Source organism: Eptesicus fuscus, chromosome 3 (assembly GCF_027574615.1).
Source record: "Eptesicus fuscus isolate TK198812 chromosome 3, DD_ASM_mEF_20220401, whole genome shotgun sequence".
NCBI classification, from domain to species: Eukaryota; Metazoa; Chordata; class Mammalia; order Chiroptera; family Vespertilionidae; genus Eptesicus; species Eptesicus fuscus.
The window spans coordinates 9553198-9568799 of NC_072475.1; the positions used below are offsets into that span (position 1 = coordinate 9553198).

General features: G+C 49.1%; 1 protein-coding gene across 2 annotated transcripts in view; it reads left to right on the forward strand.

Annotated features, from left to right (window-relative positions):
- The first annotated feature begins 3085 nt into the window (after positions 1-3085).
- The window catches only part of COL6A2 (collagen type VI alpha 2 chain), a 29885-nt gene continuing 17368 nt past the window's right edge, over positions 3086-15602 (forward strand). For both annotated transcript variants that reach the window (XM_008145643.3, XM_008145644.3), the window contains exons 1-2: positions 3086-3160; positions 15275-15421. In XM_008145643.3, coding sequence (XP_008143865.1) covers positions 15307-15421 — 115 coding nt within the window. In that variant the 5' untranslated portion in view covers positions 3086-3160; positions 15275-15306. The remainder of the gene's footprint in view (positions 3161-15274; positions 15422-15602) is intronic.

Here is a 15602-nt window from a genome sequence, read left to right on the forward strand (position 1 = left end):
CTGAGTCCTCATACCAGCAAGCTGCTCCCTCCCCCAGGGATGGTTTCCCAGGTCACCCTTGGTGAAATCCAGCAATTGGGCCTCCACCTTGTGCTAGGAACTACCTGTACCTCCCACACCAAGGACGGCGGCCCCTTCACCTGCCAGTGGTGGGTGAGATACAGGAATCCCCTCCTGCGCTCCATGTCCACTGGGCTTCTCTGAGAAGGAGGAGGGGCTGGATCTGATTAAAGATCTATGGGGCAAAGGCTGTGAAGGGACCAGGGCAGGGCATGATGGAGGAGCCTACAGACCACAGGTGAGAGCCCTGTGAAGGATGGGGTGGGAGGGAAGGTGAGGGCATGGTGCGAGGAGTAGCAGGCTGATGGGAACACCTGGAGCCAAATGAACCCCTAATTGAAGGAGCTGGCCTATCTTTCTACCCCCAGAGCCCCTGTGGGAGGCGCCCTGTGAGAGGGCAGGTGCATGCAGAGGGCAGCACACAGGCCCTTAGTCAGTGGGCCCCAGCAGCAGCATAGTCATCATCAGGCTACCACACTCATGTACATGCACATGTATACATACACACATGCACTCACACGCTACCAGGAGCACGCACACACACTGACACATTCACACACTTATCTACACACACACACCCTCTCCAGTGCCTCCTGGCTCCAGGCACCCACTGCCCACAGGAAAGGCGCTGTGGCCAAAGAGAGCAGTGACTGGTGCCCAGGGAGGGGGCAGTGGAAAGCAGAGTGGGTGCTGATGGATGTCCAGCCTGAGGGTCTCTGGGAGCTGGACACCCGTGGGAGGCCGTGTGCTGGGGTCAGGACAAACTTGCAGGACTTTGGACATCAGAGCAGGGCGTCCTGTCCTGGGGCTGCAGGGGCGGCCTGTCCCTCCTCACCCAGGAAGTCGCTCCCCCTCTGCTTGAACTGCCACTACTGCAGGGCTCACTAAGAACACAGTTGCCTCCACAGACCCCTGCCTTTGGCACCTTACTATCTGGCCAGGAGATGGGAAGTGGGGTGCTGAGAATCAGAGCCCAAATGGAAGGTGTTCAGGAAGATCAGAGGGTGTACATGCAAGGACATCCCCCCACCCCTTCCCGCCGCCAGGGCACACACAGGTGACCAGGAAGCTCTGGGGTCTCTCTCCTTTGGGGCGGGACTCAATCAGAGATTTGCAAGGCTGCTCATCTGAGGCTGGAGCTGCATGGTGTTGCCGCTCCCCCAAGGATGGCGGAGATGTGGCCCTGTCCCATAGCCCAGGCACCTCGCCCCCAGTCCTGCCAACATCCCATCTCAAAGAGAAGCCCTGGTCCTGGGGGCCTCCCGCTCCCCCACAGCCTTGCCATACTGCTCTCCAGATCCTCACAGGTAGGACATCACAGTGGCCTCGGAGTCCAGCGCCAAGGGTACCTGTGGGGGTTTTTGCAAGGAAGAGGGTCCTCACTCCCCACCCAACGCACCTGAGGCTTTAGCTGTCCTGGCTGCCCTGGCCTCTCCCAGCCAGCCCTGCCCTCTAACCCGCCTCTGTCACCCTCTGCGCAGGGCTGAGCCCACCAAGGGCACGTGCTCTGACTGGTGGCCTTGCGGGAGCTGTCCCAGGAGAAAGGCTGGAACCCACTGTGCCTGATCAGGGGACACTGAGCAGGAGGCACTGAACTGGAGACACTGATCAGGGGACACTGAGCAGGGGGCACTGAGCTGGAGACACTGATCAGGGAACACTGAGCAGGGGGCACTGAGCTGGGGGCACTGAGCAGGGGACACTGAGCAGGGGGCACTGAGCAGGGCGCACTGAGCAGGGGGCACTGAGCTGGGGACACTGAGCAGGGGACACTGAGCAGGGGGCACTGAGCAGGGAGCACTGAGCAGAGGGCACTGAGCAGGGGCCACTGAGCAGGGGGCACTGAGCAGAGGGCACTGAGCAGGGGGCACTGAGCAGGGGGCACTGAGCAGAGGGCACTGAGCAGGGGGCACTGAGCAGGGAGCACTGAGCAGGGCACACTGAGCAGGGGGCACTGAGCAGGGAACACTGAGCAGGGGGCACTGAGCAGGGGGCACTGAGCAGAGGGCACTGAGCAGGGGGCACTGAGCAGGGGGCACTGAGCAGGGAACACTGAACAGAGGACACTGAGCAGGGGGCACTGAGCTGGAGACACTGATCAGGGGACACTGAGCAGGGGGCACTGAGCTGGAGACACTGATCAGGGGGCACTGAGCAGGGGGCACTGAGCAGGGGGCACTGAGCAGGGGGCACTGAGCAGAGGGCACTGAGCAGGGGGCACTGAGCAGGGGGCACTGATCAGGGAACATTGAGCAGGGGGCACTGAGCAGGGAGCACTGAGCAGGGGGCACTGAGCAGGGAACACTGAGCAGGGGGCACTGAGCAGGGAACACTGAGCAGGGGGCACTGATCAGGGAACATTGAGCAGGGGGCACTGAGCAGAGGGCACTGAGCAGGGGGCACTGAGCAGGGGACACTGAGCAGGGAACACTGAGCAGGGGGCACTGATCAGGGAACACTGAGCAGGGGGCACTGATCAGGGAACATTGAGCAGAGGGCACTGAGCAGGGGGCACTGATCAGGGAACATTGAGCAGAGGGCACTGAGCAGAGGGCACTGAGCAGGGGGCACTGAGCTGAGGAACGCTGAGGGGGGGGCGGTGAGAGGCAGGGGATTGAGCTGGGGGACGCAGCTTCTTCGAGGGGGAGTGCTGGTCTCCCCTCCTTGGCCCTCGGTGCTGGGTGTGGTCCCCACCCCCCAACCCCCAGTGAACGGCAGGGAAGTGGGGCGGGGGCAGCGGGGCGGACGCGGGGAGGGCCTCTGACTGCGCCCACGACTGTTTCTGGAGAGGTGCAGCGCCCCACCCTCCCCGCGTCTGGGCTGGGGGTGGCTCTCCCGCTCCCACTCCCTTTGGCCTCCCGGATTCTCCCTTTTGTCCCCCTGCCCGCCCGCCCGCCCGTCCCCCCACCAGCCCATCCGCGGGGCCGCAGCGCCTCCCCGTGGCCGCGCTTCGGGGGGCGGGCTGGGAGGGGGCGGGGTGGTATAAAGACGGCGGCCCCTCCCGCGTCCCCTCCCTCCTGCCCACTCGGCGCGGCTCTCCGCGGTCGGGACCCGATCCTCGGACGTGCACAGCGAGGGCGCCCCGCGCGCTCGGGGTCAGGTAAGCGCCCCTCGACCCTGGGGCCGGGACCCACTAAGTGGGGACCTGTGGTCCGGCCCCGGAGCCCGGAGCCCGGAGCCCGGAGCCCGGGCAGCCCGCCGGGAGCCGCGTCCCGCTGGTTGGCAAGTCCTGCTGGACGGGACGGGACAGGACAGTGCGGGACGCGGAGGACCCGGTCCGCGGGCGCCCCGAGTGGGCTCTCCCGGGCCGCGCCCCGACAGCTCTCCCCGCGGTAAGGGCCCCCCTTCGCGGCCCCATTTCAACCACTGGACCTTGGATCACAGCTCCTCACGTCCACGCCTTAGCTGCCTCGGCAGGGGGGCAGGGGGTGCCGAGTTGTGTACTGCCCCCACTTTGGCCTCTCCTGGGACAGAGTTGGGAATGGGGCTTCCTCCCTAGTCCTGGTTCCCTGCCAAGTAAGATGCTGCAGTTCGGGCTGTCTGTCCGGGCCTCACCCGCTCCCTCCACAAGTTAAGTAGCCGGAGGGGCTGTCCGCAGTCAGACCCATGCGGGGCCCTGGCACCTCTGGTTATCTGTGGCCTGGAGGACCCCTTCAGAGGGATTCAGGCTCCCGTCACCCCTGGGGAGACTTCCCCTTTGATGTGGGACTGGGCACAGGGTCTCCAGGGGTGCTGGCCCCTCTCCCCTGGGCTGAGGGAGAGGGCACTCCTCCTGGAAAGAATGGCCAGGATAGAATGATCTGGGGGGGCGGGGGAGGGGGAGAAACAGGGGAGGAGGGGTTCTTAGATACCCCAAGGGTAGAAACAAGGAGGGGAGTGGGGACAAGTCACTATCAGCAACAACCCAGCCTTCCCCCCATTCTCTGAGGCTGGAGGTGCCCTCTACACCCCTGCCTCCTCCCTCAAAGTCTGCCGGGGAGACAAGCAGGGGGCTGAGTGGTCGCAGCAGGGAGTGAGGTGGGAGCCCAGCTGGTCTCACCTTGGTGGCTTCCCATGCGGGCGGGCCCTGCCCCACCCAGCACTCCTCACCCCACCCATCCAGCAGAACTCCAGGAGCCCAGCACCCTCAGGGCATGGGGGGGGGGGGTCAACTTCTGAGAGGCCTACTGACCCCTGTTACATAGTAACAACACAAAACCGCAGGATGTGGCGGCTCTGGTCTTCCCCCCTCTCCGCCCAGTGCCCACCCGCTGTATGGCCCCTGTACCCAGAAAAGAGACTGCAGGCTCCCGCGCCCACACCCCTGGTCTAAGCCGCTTTCCCAGCGGAGGGGAACTGCACGTTTCGATGGACGCCCAAAAAGGAGGAGGCTGGGGACCCACAGATTTCCCTCGTTTTTTCCTTTTCATACCGTTCTGACCAAGAGGCCATCTTACATGTGCTTAACATCCACGGCCAGGAGGCGGGGGACAGGCATGTAGGGCTCCAGGAGGGAAGTCGTCTGCCTGGCCTCAGTCATTCGGAGAAAGGAGAGTGGGGCTGGACACCCGGGGCCCAGGTGTGTCCCCTGGGCTGGACATGGGTTTCCTAGGCCTCTGGGCCTCTCTGGCAGCTTTAAGCTGCCATGCTGTGCTGTTGAAAGTGACCTGGGAGCCGAAACCGGTTTGGCTCAGTGGATAGAGCGTCGGCCTGCGGACTGGAAGGTCCCGGGTTCGATTCCGGTCAAGGGCATGTACATTGGTTGCAGGCACATCCCCGGTGGGGGGTGTGCAGGAGGCAGCTGGTCGATGTCTCTCTCTCATCGATGTTTCTAGCTCTCTATCCCTCTCCCTTCCTCTCTGTGAAAAATCAATAAAAAAAAATAAAAATAAAAAAAAAAGAAAGTGACCTGGGATCCCCGGGAAGACCACAGCTGGTCGGGGCAATTGTGGGGCTCGTCTGCAGTGGAAGCCACGGGGAAGGCAACGTCCAGGTGCCAAGTCGGGCGTGGTCCCCTGGACCACCTGGTCGGGTGGGGCGCAGGCCCCTGCACTGGGCAGCGCACGCCCACGCCCAATAGCGACTCTGCACTGCCAGCCAGCGGGTCTGCTCTGTTGTGGAGGGAGCCGCGCCTAAGCTCCTCCACAGCCTCGGGTTTCTCTTCTGCAGAATGAGGTCAGGGTTAATAGTACTTGCCCTTTTCCCTGCGGGGCTGCTTAGGGGTCTCCAGGTGCATGGGGTGTAGGTAGGTCATGTTTACAGCCACAAAAGACTATAATGCTGGCGGGAGAAACGAGCTCTTAGGATTGTTTTAAACACAGCCCATTTCAATGGGTACCCAGTCTCTCTTGTGGCTCCTTCTGCACATTTATACAAAGCAGGGTTCATCAGCTCAGTGAACAGGCCCGGGCGGAGGGGCACACGTTGGTTTCAAGCCATATCATAAAGCAACATCCTCCACAGACCCGCCAGGACCTAAAACATGTCAACGCCCACGCCACACCGGCGGGTCAGCCTCGTGGTGGCGCATTGCAGACACTGGGATGCGCAGGCGGAGGGCGGGGACCCCCGCTGTGAGGGGCCCCCACTCCCGGTAGAGCAGGGTCTGAGCCAGAACTTCTGAAAGGTGTCGAGGCTTTCAAGGCGGCTGTCAGATGCCCACCAGAGACGTGGAGAAGCACCCGGGTGTCCGTCACCAGGGCAGACGATGTGCCGTGTTGCGGTCTCTTTTCTTATTTGCCAGTTTCATGGATGAGGAATGGCGTCTTGCTGGTTTGTGTGAGTTCTTGGTTTTTGTGTGGTTCAACGCTTTTGATCACTGACTGTTTGTTGTTACTTGCCAGGTTACGATTTTCCCATTTGTCTCATGAGTGCTTATTTTTACTAATATGGAAGAACTTTTTCCCTCCAGTTTTTAAAAATTGTGGTAAAATACACATAACATAAAATGCACTATCTTAACCATTGTAAGTGTCTGTACACTGATTGGCCAGATTATTATGATCTCTGAACACATAATATATCTGGCCACTCAGTGTGTGTGTGTGTGTGTGTGTGTGTGTGTGTGTATATATATATATATATATATATATATATATATATATATATACTAGAAGCCCGGTGCACGAAATTCATGCACAGGGGGTGGGGGGGGAGGGTGTTCCTCAGCCCAGTCTGCACCCTCTCCAATCTGGGACCCCTCGAGGGATGTCCGACTGCCCGTTTAGGCCCGATCCCAGCCTAAACGGGCAGTCGGACATCCCTCTCACAATCCAGGACTGCTGGCTCCCAACTGCTCACTTGCCTGCCTTCCTGATTGCCCCTAACCGCTTCTGCCTGCCAGCCTGATCACCCCCTAACTACTCCCCTGCCAGCCTGATTGATGCCTAACTGCTCCCCTGCCAGCCTGTTTGCCCCTAACTGCCCTCCCCTGCAGGCCTGGTCGCCCCCAACAGCTCTCCCCTGCAGGCCTGGGTCCCCCCGAACTGCCCTTCCCTGCAGGCCCGGTTGCCCCCAACTTCCCTCCTCTGCTGGCCTGGTCACCCCTAACTGCCCTCCCCTGTAGGCTTGATCGCACCCAACTGCCCTCCCTTGCAGGCCTGGTCCCTCCCAACTGCCCTCCCCTGTAGGCTTGATCGCCCCCAACTGCCCTCCCTTGCAGGCCTGGTCCCTCCCAACTGCCCTCCCCTGCTGGCCATCTTGTATCCACATGGGGGCAGCCATCTTTGACCACATTGGGGCAGCCATCTTGTGTGTTGGAGTGATGGTCAATTTGCATAATACTCTTTTATTAGATAGGATATATTAGAGGCCTGGTGCATGAATTCGTGCATGGGTGGGGTCCTGCCAGCCTAGCCAAGGGGAGGGGACATGGGCGGTTGGCCGGCCTACCTGCTGGTCGAACTCCTGGTCGAGGGGACAATTTGCATATTAGCCTTTTATTATATAGGATATACACTGAGTGGCCAGATTATTATGTGTTCAGAGATCATAATAATCTGGCCACTCAGTGTATAGTTCAGTGGTATTAAGTACATTCATATTGTTGTGCCCATCACCACATGGATCTCCACAATTCTTTTCATTTCACAAAACTGAAATCTGTCCCCATGAAACACTTAACTTCCCATTCTCCCCCCAGGCCCTGGAAACCACCATTCTACCTCCTGGCTCTATGATACTAAGTATCTCATGTGATTGGAATCTTACAGTATTTGTCTTTTTGTGACTGGCTTGTTTTATTAGTATAATTTCCTTAAGGTTTATCCATGCTGTAGCGTGTGTCAGAATCTCCTTCCCTTTTAAGGCTGAATATTTCATTGTATGTATATACCATATTATATTTATCCATTCATCCATCAATGGACACTTACATTGCTTCCATGTTTTACCCATTGTGCATAGTGCTGCTATGAATATGGGTGTACAAATATCTCTTTGAGACCCTGCTCTGAATTCTTTTGAGTGGAATTATACCCAGAAGTGGAATTGCTGGATCATATGGTAAATCCACTTTTATTTTTTTAAGGAACCACCATACTGTTTTCTACAATAGCTCTACCGTTTTACATTCCCACCAAACAATTCCAGTTTCTCTGAATTCTCCTCAACACTTTTTATTTTCTGGGGTTTTTTAATAGTAGCCATCCTAATGAGTGTGATGTGGCATCTCATAATTTTGATTTGCATTTCCCTAATTAGTAATGTTGAGCATCTTTTTGTGTGCTTATTGGCCATTTATAATTCTTTTTTTAAGAAATGTCTATTTTAAGTCCTTAGCCCATTTTTGAATTGTGTTGTTTGGGTTTTTTGTCATTGATTTTTAGTTCTCTATATATTATGGATACTAATCCCTTATCAGAAAAATGATTTGCAAATATTATTTCCTATTTTGTAGGTTGCTTTTTGAGTCACAATTTTTTTTTATTTTTATGAAGTCCAATTTGTCTATCTTTTTAGTTGCTTGTGCTCTTTGTGTCATATCCTAGAAATCATTGCCAAATCGAATGTTGTGAAGATTTTGCCCTATGTTTTCTTCTAAATTGTTATAGATTTTACATTAGGCCCGGGCCATTTTGAGTTCATTTTTATGTATGGTGTTAGGTAAGATTCCAACTTCATTCGTTTGCATATGGATATCCAGTTTTCCCAGCTGAAAATCATTTCACTATATATATATATATATGTATATGTAATTTCTGGACTCTCTATTCTGTTCCATTGGTCTGTTATCTGTCTTTATGCCATTACCACACTATTTTGATTATCATAGCTTTATAGTAAGTTTTGAAATCAGAAAGTATGAGTTCTTCAGCATTGTTCTTGTCTTTTAGGATTGTTTGTGCTATTTGAAGTCTTGCAATTCCTTATGAATTTTAGAATGGATTTTTCTATTTCTGTAAAAATCAACATTGACATTTTGGTAAAGATTGTATTAAATCTTTAAATCACTTAGTTAGTATTGACATCTTAATATTAAGTCTTCTAATCCATGAACATGGAATATCTTTCCATTTATCTATGTCTCTCAGGAATGTTTTATAGTTTTCAGTGAATAAGTATTTCACCTCCTGGGTAAAGGTAATTCCTAAGTATTTTATTCTTTTGATGCTAATGTAAATGGAATTGTTTTCTTAATTTGCTTTTTGCATTGTTTATTGTTAGTGCACAAAACTGCAACTGATTATTGAGTGTTAACTTTGTATCCTGTTACTTTGCTGAATTTATTTAGTCCAAGTTTCTTTTTCTGAGATCTTTAGGGTTTTCTACAAATAAGATCATAACATCTGTAAACAGATTATTTTATCTCATCCTTGCAATTTGAATGCTTTTTATTTCTTTTTCTTGCCTAATTGCTTGGGGTAGGACTTCTAATACTATGTTGAGTAGAAGTGACAAAAGTGGGCATCTTTGCCTTGTTCCTGATCATAGAGGAAAAGCTTTCAGTCTCTCACCATTGAGTATGTTTGTTATGGAATTTTCATTTATGGCTTTTCTTACACTGAGGTAGTTTCCTTCTATTTTTAGTTTGTTGAGTGTTTTTGTCATAAAAGGGTGTTGAATTTTATCACAAGTTTTTTTCTGTGTCAATTGAGATGATTATGAGGGTTTTTTTTTCCTTCATTCTGTTAATGTGATGTATTACATTGATAGATTGTTATACGTTGAACCATCCTTGCATTCCAGAAATAAATCCCACTTGGTCATGGTGTTTAACACTCTTAATATCCTGCTGAATTCTGTTTGCTGATATTTTGTTGAGGATTTTAGTACCAATGTTCACAAGGGATACTGGTTTGTAGTTTTCTTTTCTTGTAGTGTCTTTGTCTGACTTTAGTACAAGGAGGGTAATGTTGGCCTCCTAGGATGACTTAGGGAGTATTCCCTCCTCTTCAATTGAAGTTTGGTGAATTGAAAGGGGAAAGTTTGAGGAGTATTGGTGTTAGTTTTTCTTTAAATGTTTGGTAGAATTCACCAGTGAAGCCATCATGTCCAGGGCTTTTCTTTGTCAGGAGATTTTCAATTACTGACTCAACATCCTTACTACTTATAGATCAGCTTAGAATACCTATTTCTTCATGGTTTGGTCTTTAGAGGTTTTGTGTTTTTCAGAATTTGTCCATTTTATCTAGGCTACTTGATTTGTTGGCATACAGTTACTTATAATACTCTCTTACAACCCTTTTCATTTCTGTTGAATCCATAGTAAAGCCCCTACTGGATTCGGACCTCAGCTATTAGCTGAACACCTTGGACAAGTTACTTACACTTACTCTCAGTTTCCTTGGCTATGAAATGGTATTATAATAGTACCTATATCCGAGGACTGTTGTTAAGTGCTAAATGATGTAGCATAGCCCTGGCCAGTTTGGCTCAGTGGATGAAGATTCCCGGGTTCGATTCCCTGTCAAGGACACATACCTGGGTTGCAGGCTCCATCCCTGGTCCTGGTGGAGGTGTGTGAAGGAGGCAACCAATCGATGTGTGTCTCTCACATCCATGTTCCTCTCCATCTCTGCCTCTTCCCCCTCCTTTCTACTCTCTCTTTTTTTAAAAATCAATGGAAAAATATCTTCTGGTGAGGATTAACAAAAATAAATAAAAAATAAATAATGTAGCATAGTGTCTGATGGAGAGTAACCACAGAAGATATTTCATTGTCATTTCATCCTTTCTGTTTTCTTCAAGGACTTTTTGGTCCATGTTTTCACTCAGTTACTTCTCCAGGGATTTATTTGGGTTCCCTGTGTGAGGTAAGATTACCTTTATTTCTACTCACATTGCGAGCCCTTGTCCCAGCCCTGCCACCATCTCGTTTTCTCAATTTGTGTATGTTGCTATGTCCATTGCTGTGTGGTCTGTTGCTCCATTCCAGCACCAAAACCACAAATGCTTAATGTTATTGTATCATTTGTACTTGATAACATGTTTTCTCATCACCCTTTATTTTTTATGTTTCTGAGCTACTTTTACTTATGCTTCCAGGTGAATCTTAGATATATTTTGTCTACATATACCAACAAAAAGGCAAAAACTTTTCTTGATAATTTTAATCAATTTTTCATTCAATTTTAAATTTAGTTAGAAATAACTGATATTCTTTTTTTTTTTTTACTTTATTTTTGAAAATATTACAAATGTCCCTGTTTTTTCCAAGTTGACCCTCTCTACCCTGCTCCCCCCCTCTCCCCAGGTCTTTCCTGCTCTATTGTTTGTCCATGGGCTATGCATAGAAGTTATTTGTTTAATCTCTTCCTGCTCCCCCCTTCTAAAATACATCAGTCTGTAGCATGTTTCAATGTCTCTGGATCTGTTTTTCTCTTCATTAGATTCCACATATAAGTGCGATCATGTGATACTTGTCTTTCTCTGACTGGCTTATTTCACATAGCATAGTACTCTCCAGGTCCCTCCGTACTATCTCAAAGAGTAAGAGATCCTTCTTTTTACAACTGCATAGTATTCCATTGTGTAAATATACCACCATTTTTTAATCCATTCATCTATTGATGGGCACTTGTGTTTTTTATCCCAAAACAAGATTTGTCTCTTCATCGTGTTCCTTAGAATATTTTTTAGTTTTTCCATAAGTCTTACGCATTCTAAAAATAGATTCCTGTTAAATTTATTCCTTGAATTTATGGGTGTTTTTTGTTGTTGTTGTTAGTTAGTTAGTTAGTTTAAATAGTATTTCTTCCATTACTTTATGTAATTAGTTGCTGCTAATGGAAGAAAATCTATAGCTTTTTGTATGTGTGTATATATAGGTGTATACATATGTAACTGCTTCACTGCATTTCCCTCCCCTCCCTGCTTTTTCTCTCTCTCCTAAACTTGGTTCAGTTGATTTCATTGGGTTTCTTGGTAGACAGTCCCATCTTTAAAAGGACAGTTTCCATCTCTTCCTTTCTAAGATTTATACTTTGGCTTTTTCCTCCCCATCTTATTGCATTGGCTTCCAACACAACACTGAATTCATAGAGTGAGATGAACACTCTTTGTCTTTTTCTTTATTGGTACCCTCATGAGCATTCTTTGAGTGCAGGAATTTTTAATCCAGGATCAGGTACAGGGATGGACTCCCAGAAGTCATAAAGGATGTAATTTCTGACATATGTATATCTGTGCATTTGTGTCAGGTGAAATTGTCCAGAGTCTTAAAGAGGTCTGTGACCCACAAAGAAAAGAACCTTTATTTTCATTTTTGTGTAAAATAGAATATTGGGTCTTAATTTGAAATGTATATCCTCTATAATCCAACTCCTAAATTTCTGAGGCTTTGCCTTGTCTTTTTTTTTTTTTTTTTTAATCAAAAATGGACATTTGGGGGTTCTATTAAAACAGTAACATGTGCCCTAACCAATTTGGCTCAGTGGATAGAGCATTGGCCTGCGGACTCAAGGGTCCCGGGTTCGATTCCAGTCAAGGAACATGTACCTTGGTTGCAGGCACATCCCCAGTAGGGGATGTGCAGGAGGCAGCTGATTGATGTTTCTCTCTCATCGATGTTTCTAACTCTCTATCCCTCTCCCTTCCTCTCTGTAAAAAGTCAATAAAATATATATTTTTTAAAAACGTAACATGATTTTCTATTAATGTGACTTACATTAATATATTCCCTAGTGTTGCATCATTGTATTTTTAACTAAATCTTTGTTCTGGTAGAGTGGTCCTTAATATGCTACTGGATTTTATTTTCTAATATTAGTTAGGATTTTTGCATTTATATTCAGAAGTGAGATTTATCTGTAGAGCTCCTTATAGGGATTTCTTTTGTCAAGTTTTGGTCTCAGGTTTTCCCAAGTTTGAAAATGAATTGAAGGAAGTTTATAGTTTTATGTTCTAAAGCAGGTTAAATAGCAGATATGTTTGTCCTAGAAGATGCAAAAGAACTCATTTAAGCGCTGTCTGGGGATGTATTTCCTCCCGGTGTGTCCATTCCTTCCAGGGCAGAGTTCCTCACCTCTTCTCAAGACTTGTCCCAGAAAATGGTCTTTCACATTTATTAGCCTAGAGCTGCATGTGGTGTGTGCTCTTAAAAACAAACAGCCACCAAAACTGTCCTCATATATTGTATTATTTTATTTATTCTTAAATTTAAATATTTCTGTAGTTGTACTTATTGATTAGTCTTGCTAACAAATTTTTTCCTATTTTGTTGGCCTTTTAAAAGAATCAGCTCTGAAATATATTTATTCTACTTTTTTTTAAATCAATTGCGCGCTCTCTCTCTCTCTCTCTCTCTCTCTCTCTCCTGAGATTGTTAATTTTCTTTGTCCCTAGTTATGTCAACTGTATGCCTAACTTGTCACTAAATTCTTATTTTATAACATAAAGTATCTAAAGCTATATATTTTCCTCTGATTAGAGCTTTGGCCTTCTCATGGTTGTTTTCATATGTAACATACTCATTGTCACAAATTCCTGTGTAGTTTTTACAAGAGAGAGTTTTTAATTTCCAAGTGCTTTGATATTTTTTTGTCTGTGCCTTATTAGTGATTGGTTTTACACTGTAACTCAGAGAATTTGTCCATATCATTTCCAATTTTTTAAAAAAACTAAATTTAAGCTTTCTTTGTGGCTTACTCTAAGGTCAAATTTTGTAAACATTTTTAAAGAATATGTATTCCCTACTTGTAGGTTTCAAAGACATAAATATATAATATGTATGTGTTTTATTATTATCCAAATCCTTTATGTTTAAAAAATATATATGCCATATTTGTTGCTATCAAAGATTTATAAAACATGACATTCAGATTCTCTGTTTTTTGTTTATGTGATCTGTCAATGACTTACAAAGATGAGTCAATCTTCTACCGTGATTTCAGCTTGTTCGTTTTTTATTCAGATTTTCAGATTTTGCTTTATACAATTTCATTTTATGAAATTTAGTAAATAAAGATTTATAACTAGTCTGCAGCCTTTATCTGTTCCTTGGCCCCATCCTTCATTCTTCCGTCTTAAATTCTACCTGTCTTAACACTGCCCCTATCTTTTTATTTGCATCCACCTCTCCCCACGTCTTTGTACCATCTGACATGTTTAAAGTGTGACGCTCTTAAACCTCATTGGGATAGGTTTCATTTTTTGACCCAACTCAGGAATGTTTATCTTTAACAGGAGAGTTTAAACCATTCACGTTTCTTGTCCAACTGACCTATGTAATATTTCTGACATGTAATTTTATGCTTCCTGACTCTTTCCCCTTCATTTTCTACATTTGATGGTATTTCTCAAGTTTCTTTGCGTTTTTATTTATTTCTCTGTTATCTACACAAATTCCTTGCAGAATCTTTTAAGGTGTCATAGCTCTGAACCCGTTTTCCCCTGAGACTTTCCTTCTTGTGCATGAAAGATAAGTTAACTGGGAAGACATTGTCGGTTCATTTCATTTTTCTCAAAAATGTTGAGGTTATCATTTCATTGTCTTCTGTCTGCAATGCAGTGGACAAAAGTTTGATGCCTCTATTAGTTATCTATTGCCACATAATAAATTACCTCAAAACTTAAAGATTTAACACAATAAGCATTTACTATCTCGTAATTTATTGAGTTTATGAATTTAGGAGTGGCTTGGCCGGGTGATTCTAGCTCAGGAGCCCTGAGGTGCAATTGGCCAGGGATGAGGTCATCTGATGTCTTGACTGGGATAAGGACCTGCTTCTAAGTCAGCTCGCTTCCCCGGCTGCTGGCTAGAAGCCTCAGTTCCTACCCTGGGGGCTTCTGCAAAGGCTGCTTGAGAGCGTTCCTGTTTAGCTGGCTTCCCCTTTAGCAGGCAATCCAAGAGAACCAGGCAAAAGCCACCGTGTCTTTGATGACCTAGTCTTGGATGTCACACACCATCTCTTCCAGATTATTCCGTCGGTCACCCCTAGCCCTGCGAGGGCCCAGCCAGCTAGTGCTGCCCCCACCAGCAGGACCCCAAGTTCCTGGCGAGGCCCCATCTTCTTTGGGCCTGCCTGGGTTCTGGGGGCTTTGGGAGGCAGCTTGGGGGCAGGGGGATGTGAACCAGGTTGCAGGAGTCTCCACCAGAACATCTGGGCCGAGCCCCTTCCTCACCTTCCCACAGAGAGTTCTCATTCCTCTCACACCTGGTTCCTACGCCCAGCCAGCCCGCCCCAGCCTCCAGGTCTCTCCCTGCCTGTGTGGCCACAGGGTGGGCCTGGGCACAGGGAGCAGCAAGCGACAGGGAAGCAGATCCGTGAACACATGCGGGGGCACAGTCATCGGCTCTGAGAAAGGTCCCCCAATCCCGAGCACCCACTGCCTGCCGGCCCCTATGTTCCACCCCCAGGCCTTTCTCCCTAACCAGTCAGTGTGGGGTTATTTGGACAAATAGGAATCAAGTACCAAGGCCCATCCCCACCCCAGCCTGGACCTCACTCACCCCTCCCCTGCTGCCCTTCCTTCCGGTCACCCCCAGCTGACCCCTCTGCCCTGCCCCCGGCACCCTCCCCGTGGTCCTCATGATGCTTTCAGTTCCCAAGAGTCAGCCTGTCTTCCGACAGAGGCTCCAGGGCAGGGACAGCGGTGAACGTGCTAATCCCACCCAGAACTGAGCCCAAAGCCCGCAGTCTCTGTGCCCACTAAATGCTTGTGGCCCCATCCAGGGTCCCTTAGCCCAGGTGCTGGCTGACCCTCGGTGTGTGCCACCCCCACCATCGGGACCAGGAGGGGCTCCAAGACCCACTCATGAGCCACTGTCTGCAGCGGCTGCTCTTCCCTGTTGCAGGACGTCAGGGACCACCCACCGGTGCTGCCAAGATGCTCCGGGGCTCCCGCTCCATCCTCCTGCTCTGGGGCCTCCTGGGGACCCTGCACGCCCAGCAGCAGGAGGCCATCGCCCCCGACACATCTGAGAGAGGCAGCAACTGCCCAGGTACAGCCGCAGGGGCTGGGGCTCCTGGGCGACCAAAGTGGGCAGCAGGAACAGCCTGTTGGGAGCCAGGGCCCAGCGTGCCAGTGAGGCTGGTGGGGGGCAGAGCCCAGGACCACCCGTGTGCACAGAGCCCCAGGATGGCTCACCGCAGGCCCTCCGTGTGCAGCCCCCTGACTCCTCC